The 11,317-nt window shown below is 49.5% G+C and overlaps 1 protein-coding gene across 1 annotated transcript; it reads left to right on the forward strand.

Annotated features, from left to right (window-relative positions):
• Positions 1-7,896, forward strand: LOC139281565 (polycystin family receptor for egg jelly-like). The gene has a single exon (XM_070901725.1). The coding sequence runs from the start codon at positions 1-3 to the stop codon at positions 7,894-7,896; it is 7,896 nt and encodes a 2,631-aa protein (XP_070757826.1).
• Positions 7,897-11,317: the final 3,421 nt, after the last annotated feature.

An 11,317-nucleotide genomic window follows, 5' to 3' on the forward strand; every position in this document is an offset into this window, starting at 1 on the left:
ATGTGTCCCCGCCGGGAGTTGAGTCTCGGGACTGGAATTGTGGTGTCACAGAACCCGGGGCGGGAGCTCGGCACAAGCTCACGGCTCCCTTCAAACTGTACCGGTCACTGTCCAACCGCTCAGACCCTGTCCGGAGCCCCTGTCCGCTCTGCCATGCTCGCACTCTGGCTCCTGCTGGGGGTCGCGACCCTCCAGGCGCTACCGCCCCCCATCACCCTCAACTGCACCTCCAAGGAGATTCACCGCCTCAACTCGCCACTGCGCTATACCTGCCTGTGGCAATCGCCTCTCCAGCTGACGTACGGACCCAGCCCGGGCACCGACACCTCGGGGGCCGCCCCCACTCTCACATGGTTCATCAACGAGACCGTGGAAGCCACAGCTACCCAGTGGGCAGGGACGCAGGACCTGGTGGGAGTGCCCATGGATACCCCCATCACCCTGTCCTACACATGCCCCGACTGCCTGTACCAGAATGTGACCATCCACACGGCCAACCTGGACCTGCTTTTCTTCACCCTGAGCTCCCACCTGATCGCCCACCAGGACGTGCAGCTGGCCTGGTGTGCCAACCTGCAGACCTCGGAGTGGACCTACTCGGTGAGCTGTCCTGGAGGTACCCCTGCCTCCAGCTCGCGGACCGGGGAGCAGCTGGCCCAGATAGAGAGTGCGAGTTTCCCGGAGGGGAAAGAGGCCGAGTGTACCCCGGGTTATCAATACCTGATCACCGTGCAGTATACTCAGGTTGGCGACTACTTCTGCACCCTGGATGTGACCAGGGGCCCCAGGTCCTCGCAGCAGATCTTCTTCCAGGTGAAGCCGGTCATGCTGCTCCTGCTGAGAGCCGAAACTGCTCCCCTCCGGCTTACCCAAAGGCTGATCGTGTCCTGGAGACTGGCGACAGAGGGTAGCGTTATCTCCTACCAGCTGGGCGCCCGGCCGGTCGGCCGGACCGCCTGGACTCTGACCTACCACCCCAACGCCTTTGGCACGGCTCTGGCCGCCTGTACCTGGCCGCGTGCTAGCGACTGTATCACCCAGCTCCTGCTGGTGGTGAACCACACCATCTTCCGGGCGGCCACCGCCACAGTCACCTTCTTCAACCAGGAGTTCAGCTTCGTGCACCACGGCACCTTAGTCAAACTGACCCCCAACGCCGCGGCGCAAGGGACAGGCGTGTACTACATCAGCTCCAGCAAGCAGCTCTACTATTCTCGGATAGATGGCCCTGCGGGCAGCCACAGCCACTTCCTCCTGCTCAGTGACAAGGAGATCAGCCATGTCTTCCTGCTCAATTACACCAGTCCTGGCCACTACTCGCTCACCGTCCAGCTCTACCTCAACCTCAGAGCCACCATTTACAGCTCCCTACAGGACCTGAACGTGAGTGTGTCGCTGTTTAACAGTAGCCCGGTGTATTTGGGGCAACAGGTGGATGTGGTGTGGTTTCTGCCCCCTCAGCACCCCGCCCTGCACCCTGCCTGGCTCTTCCAGCTGACCCTGGGCACCACGGTCACCTTGCACGGTTACAACACCATGGTTGTGGATGCACAACGCTACATCCCGGACGTCCAGCTGCCCTTTGACCCCAGGCAGTTCTCAGGCTTCTTGGTCAAGGTGAGGTGCTTGACCCCTGGTGAGATGCTGGTCGGTTTGCGGGCCAATATCGGAACTTACAGCTTCACTCCCGTGGACACGGTGCTGTTCTGTGACCTGGACAGCTGCAAACTGCCCTCACCCACCATAGACCAACCCCCTCCTCCCGACACCACCATCCGCACCGCCCGGAGCGCCCCTCTGGTTGTGTATGGCGAAGCTGGCTTACAATGCGACAGTATTGACTCGGTGACTCTCTCCTGGAAGGTGTACACGGTGGCGGATGTTACTGCCCAGCCGGACTTGGCCAACATTGTGCCGCTTCCGCCTAGTGTCCAGACCAACACCGCGACCCTGCACCTCCCCGCCTTCAGCCTGGACTACGGCCTCTATCTCTTCATCTTCAACGTGAGCATGACCACCACAGACCCCAAACTGCCCTACCTCAACAATTCACGCCAAGCCTTGGTGGAGGTGACCAAGAGCCAGCTGGTAGCAGTGATCTTGGGGGGCTCCTACAGGACAGTGAGCCTGGAGGACACGGTCATACTGGACGCTACTCCGAGTGCTGACCCGGACTCGCTCGATCCACACCTCGGGCTGACCTTCTCCTGGTACTGCACAATGAAATACTCGGACTATAACACAATGACTCTCTCCCACAACCAGTACTGCCACCCTGGGAACCCTACACTGCAGTGGAACTCCTCGACACCCGAAATCTTGGACATCCCACCTCACACTCTGAGTGTCAGAAGGAACATCTATTTCCGAGTGCGAGTTGAGAAAGACACAAGAACCAGTTACTTTGACCAAACCATTTGGGTGTTGCCCGGCTTTGTGCCGTCGGCGTTAATCATTTGCATTGAGAACTGCGAGACAACCCTGATACCAACCGATCGCTTTATCTCGAACGGGAGCTGCCCCGGTTGCCCGGACTCCAGCCAGCTGAGGTATCAGTGGGGCCTGTTTGCAGCCGGCTCGCTTTCTGAAATCAATTTCGACTGGTCTTCTGAAAGCCTGACGGGCAACTCTCTGTCTTACGTGTCATTCAACCCCTTGGCCTTCATAAAATTCGCTGAGGGGCAGTATATACTTGAACTGAAAATAACCACCTCCAACGACTCCTTTAGCCTCACCAAGTACCCCTTCCTCATCAACTTACCTCCAAAGATAGGTCGCTGCGCTATCCACCCCAAACTTGGATGGGCCCTTGAGACACAATTCACCTTGGTATGTTTGAAGTTCGAGGACCGAGATATGCCCCTGCAGTACAAGGCGATAGCACTAACCTACTACCCAACTGGCCACATAGACAGTCTGAAGACGGTCCTTCTGGGAACGATTGTATATTTCGGATACAGACCCAACTCTTCGCGATTTCTGCTTCCAGTGGGGAGCACCTCAGGCCGTCACCTGTTGGTGGTTGCAGTTCTAGTTTCTGATCGCCATGGTGCCTTCACCAGGGTGAACTTGAAGGTCAGAGTGTATGATCACCCAGTTGACGTGGCTTTAAGGTCCAAGGTGAACAAGCTCTTTAGTTTTGTTGAAGGGAAGGCGGCGCTTCTGACAACCCTGCTCCACGGGACCGACTATGTGAAGGCCAACCAGCTGCTGTATGAAGTTGCTTCCGTGCTGAATGCCAACAGTTTCAGCGGCACGGACACGGCCAGGGTCGATAAACTCCGCGAAACTCTATTCAATGTCTCCGCCAGCATTCCCGTCACATCGCCCAAGCTTATCAATCAAATATCCGCCTCAATCTTCGAAGCAGCGCAAAAGTCAGAGGAGGTGAACGAGCATGCCCAACGCCTGGGTGCCACAAAGCTGTTGGAGCTTTCGACGGTGCTGCTGAACTACACCACAGGGGCAGTGGTCAGCTCGGAGAGCGCCGAGCTACTCTCCTGCAGCATTCTCACTGCCGCCTCCAATGTGGTGGCCGCCTTTACCTCCGATTTCCCAGCCCAGGGCACAGAGGACGGCTTCCCCCTGTCCCCAGACCAGCAGCAGGTGCCCATTGGCATCTTCCCCGCCTTGAGGACTTTGACGGAGGCGATATCTCACAGCAAAGTGCCGGGACAAAGAGATACGTGGATGCAGACCCGGCAATGGGAAATTATGGTGAGGAAAACTGAGAAACGCAAACTTGAGGATTCCTATCTGTCCGACCTGAACTGTGTCAACTGCGTTTACCCGATGCTGGCCGAGGATGGGGGCATGACAGGAGCCACCCAGCCCGTGACCTCGGTGATGTACACGTTTGATGAGAACCCCTTGCCGTGGCTTGGCAAAGCGGCTGAAAGGGCCACAGATGTGACTGGCTTCCACATGTCCACCCTGGACGGCAGTGGCGCGGTGCGCAACTTGGTCCCCAAACAAATAGAGACATTCCTGCCCAGGAGAGACTTGGTGTCCTCCCAACGCGTCAAAATGGCCAGAGACTCCAAGCTAAAGGCCATGATCAGAGGGCGTTTCAAGATGAAAATAAACTCCACCTCAGCTCAAGAAGTCTTTCTGCAGTTAATTGTAGATCTGAGCTATGTCTTCACAGTGAGCATCTACTCGGGGAACTATTCTGCCGATCATGCTCCGGCTCAGCAACATACAGTCCCAGCGTGTGTTGTAGGCCCACCGTTCTTCAAAAGCTTACATGAGCAGGACCCCTACATCTTCAGAATCCCAACCAGCCTGTTCCAGAAGAATGCGACTGACCCAAAGGGCAGCAGATTTATCACCGTTGTTATTCAGACCGAGACCCCAACAGCTTTCCCAATTATTAAGTCGGGGGTCATTGTCTCTGTTTTCGTCGCAAGCTGTTTGACCTTCCAAGGGATATCTGACAATTGGGATTCGTCCTCCTGCACAACGGGTCCTCTGACAGGTGGCAAGAAAGTGCACTGTATCTGCAAGACTGTCCCCAGTAACATCACCAAGCGGCAGGTGAGCCTAACGTTCCCCTGGTTCCTGACTGCCAATATTTTGGTGCTGCCCGATATCATCGATCTGTTTGAGATTGGGGACCTGATTGAGACCTTGCCGAGAAATCTGGTGACGCTACTGACAGTTCTGACCATTTTGCTCATCTACTGCCTCCTGGTCTGCTGGGCGTGGAGAAAACGGGAGAGCGACAAGAAACAAATAATCATTCTTCCTGACAACCACCGCTGCGATACCGCGTACTACTTGGTGACCCTTTACACAGGGGGCCGATATGATGCTGGGACCAGTGCTGATGTTTTTCTGACCCTGGTCAGCACCTCTCTGGAGAGCGACGCTCACCTTCTCCACCATCCGGACTATCGGACATTGAGAAGAAATAGCATAGATACCTTCCTCCTCACCACCAAGGATGATCTAGGGGACCTCACCTTCATCAAGGTCTGGCACAATAACATGGGACCCTCACCCTCTTGGTACCTCAGCAGGGTTAAAGTGCAAAATGTGCTGACCAGGCAGCTCTGGTACTTCTTCTGTAGAAAGTGGCTAGCTACCAGGAAAGAGGATGGCCTGTTGCACAGGACATTCCCGGCCACTGACTCTGGCACCCTGCTGAGGAGGCGGGATGTCTTCTTCATTGAAACGTCCAGCAAGATTGAGAAAGAGCATTTATGGTTTTCTGTCTTCGCCTTCGATATTGACCAGTCCTTCACCAGAATTCAGAGGTTGTCTTGCTGCCTGACCATGCTGCTGTGCAGCTTGCTGTGCAGCATAACGCTCTTCCAAAAAGAACCACACAAAGACTTTGGGCGCAGAATATTTACATCTTTGGTGATTGGAGTTGAAAGTGCATTGGTGATGGTGCCGGTGGAAATATTAATATCCAGTCTGTTTATATATGCGCAAAGGAAAGATGTCTCCTTGACGATAGAAGGAGAAGAACCAAACGCAGGTCAAGACATTGACGGAAAGCCACATAATCTGAGGGAGAGGTTGAAGCACTGGTACCTGATGGATGAACCGACCAGTGAGGTTGAGGAAAGTCCCAAGAAAGTGGCAGACACAGCAGACGACGAGCATTACAATCGTTTATCCTTCATCGCAGGCGTGGAGAACACCCAAGAGCCCTCTGCCAAAGGGAACAAGAACTGTACAATGCCGCAGTCTGTCGCCGACCAGATTAGCCCAGAGGAGAGTGTCGAGGAAGTGGATGGAAGCAAGACTCCAGCTATAATGAAAGCCAAACCAATGGGAAAGCCTCGTCAAGTTGGAAGACACAAGAAGATGAAAGGCACATCTGCCCAATCCTCCAAAAATATAGTCCCGAAAAAGCAGCCAAGCGTCGCGCTGTCTCGGTGTCTCTTGTGCCTGGCTTGGTGTATTGTGTGCCTACTGTCAGCTGTGTCAGCAGTATTTATAATACTGTACGGGCTTTCATATGGTGTTGAGACCTCCTGGTTGTGGCTCATGGCCTCGAGCCTTTCCTTCCTCCAGAGTGTCTTCCTACTCCAGCCTCTGACCATCATGGCCTTCGCTACCCTCTTTGCTTTGAGAAGCCGACGTGTCCGGGATGTGGACTGGCCCACAAGGATTCAGGTGCTGGAGGTCAGGATAGAGCAGCTTCCTGAGAGCTGCTCCCGGCCAGAAGCCAAGGCCAGGAAGCAATACCGGCCGCTGGAGGGTGATGAGCTGATATTGGCCAAGAGAAAAGGAACCACCAGACACCGTGCATTTGTGCTCTGCAGGAATGTCTTTATTCACCTGGTTTTCCTGGCACTCATCTTCCACTCAGTGTGCTACACGGATTACCACAACGCTTACCATTACAACAAGATCGTTCAGGATAAATTCTCCCAGAACCTTGAGCAGTTTAACACAGTACAAGAGTTCTACACCTGGATGAGCATCACTTTCTTGCCCCTAATTCACCAAGACTCAAGTCCAGCCTTTCTGTTTGACACCAGCTCCATCATTCTGGGACTGCCAAGGATGCGCCAGATCAGATCCAAAGAAGCGTCGGTGGATTGCTTTGCGAAGGGCAGCATTCTGTTCATCCTGGGCAAGCAGCGTTGTCGACCTTTGTTTGATATCCAACAACAGGACACCAAGGATTACAATGGCTCCTGGAAGCTTCCCGTTGAAAGTGTCCCAGTGAAGGACCCGTTAGACTACACAGGGTGGGTCTATGAAACGATATACTCCCCTTGGTTTTACAACTCTCGTGGGACATATCAGGTGTACCCACTCGGGGGTTACTCACTCTACTTTATCCCATCAAACTTGCAGACCTCAATAGTGAGACTTTTGGACCTCCAGAACAGTAATTGGGTGGACAGGAGCACATGGGCCATCATCATTGAAACCACCATCTACAACGCAAACGTTGACTTACTCTGTACCATCTCACTCATTTTGGAGACAGGCCCTCTTGGTGTGGTCAACAAGAGGTTGGTGGTGAAATCCTTTTCCCTCAGGCTCTTTGAAAGGGGGGAAACGAAGTGGAAGGTTATCAGTGCCCTCTTCATCCTCCTCTTCTTCATATTTACCATAGACGAATATATGAAAATAAAACGGAAAGGTTACATGTACTTCCAGACACCCAGTAACATTACCTGCTTGGTGATGACGGTGCTGCTGCTGATGGCCATAATCCTTTATGTGGCCAAGTTTATATTGTCACATTTTATGCTAAGGTTCTACAAGGAGAATCCAACCACCTTCGTTGCTTTTCACGTTATTTCCGCCTTGGATCAGCTCCTCAGGTTCAATGTTGGGTTCCTAATTATGGCAGCCATATTGAAGTTGCTCAAGTACACACGGTTCCTTTATGACGTGCGCTTAGCTCAGAAGGCCATTACTGTCGCCTTCCCTGTTATCTTTTCCCTGGCTCTAATAATGGTAGTTTACTCCCTTATTTTTATGTCATTTGGCCATCTGCTCTTTGGACAGTTTGACAGCAGTTTCAATACCTTGCTCCATGCAGCACAGACCATTGTGTCTTACTACACAGGGGACTTCAGAGACACAGAGTTTGCTTACAACAAGGTTATTGGTGGCATCTACCTGGCATCCTTTGTCTTTATTATGAATTGTATCCTGCTAAACCTCTTCGAATCAGTGGTCATTCTGTCCTATGGAGATGTGAGACAGTACGTCCATGAAAGGCAATCTGACGAGGCAGATGTGGCCAACTTTGTAGTGCAGGAATGCAGGCGTGTCTGGTACGCATTGTGGAAAAAGACACCCCCAAAAGATGGGAACAGGCTTCTGACAAATTTGTTTTATGGACGAGGCTCTGAAAGAACTTATGGGTTAAAGAGAAAGAAAATAAACGGGATGAAAATGGACTACCTAGTTATCTGATTACCCCGACCTACTGGCTAGGAATCTTCAAAATGAATCTAATCCTAAAAGAGAAGGAAAGGCGGGCAGTGCATTGACTTTCAGTACAAAGTTCCTGCCCAAGCTGTCATTTATTATCAAGAAGGTTTTGCTTTGGCTTTTTCCCAATTGCATTCATGGTCAAAAGATGTTTTCAGTTTCAGACTGAATCTTGTACACATATGTGTTGTGTGTGGGTTAGTGTGTCCAGATTTAACAGTTAACTCCTAAGTGCAGTATATGGTTCACTGAAGATGATATAGGATATTCCTCAATTGATATTTCAGGACCTTTAAAATAGTTTTCTTGATAAATATTCTTACATCTGTTCTAAAGGGTGAAGAATGCAACATTCTTAGATCAATGTGTGCAGGCTAAAAGTATAAATTGGGTTTATTTAGCTTAATTAACACACAGAAGCCAAATGATACAGTTTCAAATTTTTGTCCAATTTTCCCATAAAAGATGCAATGGCCTCAATAACTCCCTGTGGCAAATCATCCCGTGCACCATTACCACTCTGTATAATGCCATTTCTCCTAACCTCCTCCTCACTCTCTTTATGATTATTTTAAATTGGTAATTCCTTGTCACTGAGTCCCCAACTAGAAGACACAGTCTATATTAACTCTATTAAATCATTAAATATCTTCTTTCATCTTCTCTGCTAAGTGGAATATAACTATAGTTATCCATCCTGGTGAAGCAGCACCATACATTCTATATGACCATAATGCCCTTTCTGTAATGAAGGGCCTGCGACTGCACAAAATACTCTAACTGCGGCCTAACTTGTACAAATTTATCGTGACCTTGTTTGCTATGCCCCTATTGTATGTTTGGTGGGCTGTAAATGGATAACTCTGAAGATATCGGAGAGGCAACTGGATTTTATTTCTGTGATTGATTCATTTTGGGTCATTTTAACTTTAGGTGATAAGCTAAACAGGCGATATTGCATTGACTGCCTGTTATACACTCCAGTGGGAAGGAGAATTGGGCCGGGTGTATAACTGGCGACAAAAGTGCAAATTACCCCAATGTTTCTAATGTGAACAAAGCCAGCAAAAATGGAACATCCCCACACCTCAATATCTGATTCATTATTTCCAACAATAATACACTGGGCCAATCAGAAAACTTATTCATGACTCTAATCTGAAACAATCACAAAGATCAATTATAAGCCTAGAGTTAGCTATTGACTCTGGACACAGAAGTTTAGTGATAGAAAGGTAGATAGGTAGATAGATAGATAAGTAGATAGATAGAAAGATAAATAAATAGATAGATAGATAGATAGATAGATAGATAGATAGATAGATAGATAGATAGGTAGATAGATAGATAGATAGATAGTTAGATAGGGTGTATTAGATGATAATATCCCTTTACCTTTCCTTGTTCCATTCCGATAAGGCTTTTTTAAGATGCACCAATCATATAGCTCCACTGAACACAATGTATCACCCAGGGAGTGTGCCCTGAGTTGGAAGATTGTGACTTGTGATGTACATTGCCAGTATTAATAAAGAAAGAACACAAAACTACAGCTGCAAGAACAGCCCGTGAGGACAACACCAACATCACCACAGCTTCCCCCAATACTAAACAGGGTCCAATAACATAAAGCAGTTCTGCAAATGTGTAGCGAGTGGAACTAAATGTGAATTCATATTTCTGTACGTATATTCTGTTCCTGAAGCAACATGTCAGAAACTCACAAAATTACACAATGTTATACTCAATATATTTTCTAATTAAAACTTTTATAACAATTACAATTAGTTTAAACTAATTTTGCAGAGGATGGGAACATTAGGGAGGAGAAACAAGGTGCACGGAGAACTCGGAGAGACAGAGAGCACTAGAGTAAAGAGTAGTTCAGAAATAGGAGGGATTGGACAGAGTGAAAATGTGAGGTGGAGTTGGAGGGGAAGGAATTCCTGAAATGTGTACAAGAGAACTTTCTTGATCAGTGTATTTCCAGCCCAATGAGGAAGGAAGCAGTGTTGGATCTGGCTTTGGGGAATGAAGTGCGGCAAGTGGAGTATGTTTCAGTGGGGGTGCATTTGGTGAACAGTGATATCATCAGGTTTAGAATAGTTATGGAAAAGGACAAGGAGAATAAAGCATAAAAATAGTTAATTGCAGTAGGGCTAATTTCAGTGAGTTGAAAAGGGACCTGTCATGTATGTGACCACAATGTAACACCTCTGTATTACTGCATACACTCAACCTAGATGCACACCTTGACCACTAGGGGTGAACTTGTGGGAGACACTCTTTACCTGATCACCCAGGTATATAAAGGGAGGTCCCACGCAGGTTCATCGTCTTTTGGAGTCCTGTAAATAAAGAGTTAAGGTCACAAAGTGACCTTGTCCCTAGAATGTGCCTCGTGTCGTTTCATGCTGTAGAGTAGGGACTTTACAGGACCTAGCCCAGGTGCATTGGGCAAAACAGTAAATGAGCAATGGGAAGCCTTCAAAGAGTAGATGGCTCGTGTACAGAGTAGACACATTCCCATGAGGGGGAAAGGAAGGGCATCCAAAGCTAGAGCTCCCTGGATAACTAAAGATATAGATGGGCTAGAAATTCATCATAACCAAGAAATGGGCAGTGCTTAGAATAAAAAAGGTTAAGCTGCGCCACCTGAAAATCATCTAGGAGTCACGCAAAATTCAAGTTAACTCCTCATTAAAATGATTGTAGTCATGATTCTAGTCGAAAAACTCAAGCTCATTTGCATTACACTGAAAAGCTGGACCAATATTGGGAGCAGTCTAATTGCAAGTCATGATTGCCTCAGGCTTTTTACACCACATAAAGGGGAGGTTCATTGATGCTGCAGCATCTCATTGTCAGGATTATTGGGTCTGCAGCTATCCCAACAGCAAAGCAAGCAACAGTCAGAAGACATCCGTAGCAACCATGGCAGAGCAGAGAAGTAGATTCTCTGATGATGCATTGGTGTTGGCGGTGCAGAGAAAACAGGCGGTCCTGTACCCACCCACTGGCAGGAGGCTCTCACCACTAGTCTGCCACACTACGTGGTGGGAGGTGGCAGACCATGTTGCGGGCAGCACTCTGCTCCCCAGGACCCACACCCAGTGCAGGAAGAACTTAAGGACCTCACGTGGTGGTCAGGGTGAGTGAAGGCTTCAGCAAATGCCATATACCACCATCAATACCACAAGCTTCACACACTGCTCAATGCACTACATCCACTCTGACCAGCCAGCCGTGAGCTTGATGGTTGGAAGAGAACTGGCACACCGATATGGTGTAGGATGAAGATATTGCGACTGCTGCCAGGATAGCGGGCATTGACATTGAGGATTCATTCATTAAGTGAGTGGTAGCCTTTGTGGTTACAGAAGATTTCAGGATTATTATGCAG

Source organism: Pristiophorus japonicus, chromosome 15 (genome assembly GCF_044704955.1).
Source record: "Pristiophorus japonicus isolate sPriJap1 chromosome 15, sPriJap1.hap1, whole genome shotgun sequence".
In the NCBI taxonomy this organism is placed as follows: Eukaryota; Metazoa; Chordata; class Chondrichthyes; family Pristiophoridae; genus Pristiophorus; species Pristiophorus japonicus.

Excerpts from the sequence above, each read along its gene's own strand:
- LOC139281565 (XM_070901725.1), top strand. The coding sequence starts at position 1 with ATGTGTCCCCGCCGGGAGTTGAGTCTCGGGACTGGAATTGTGGTGTCA.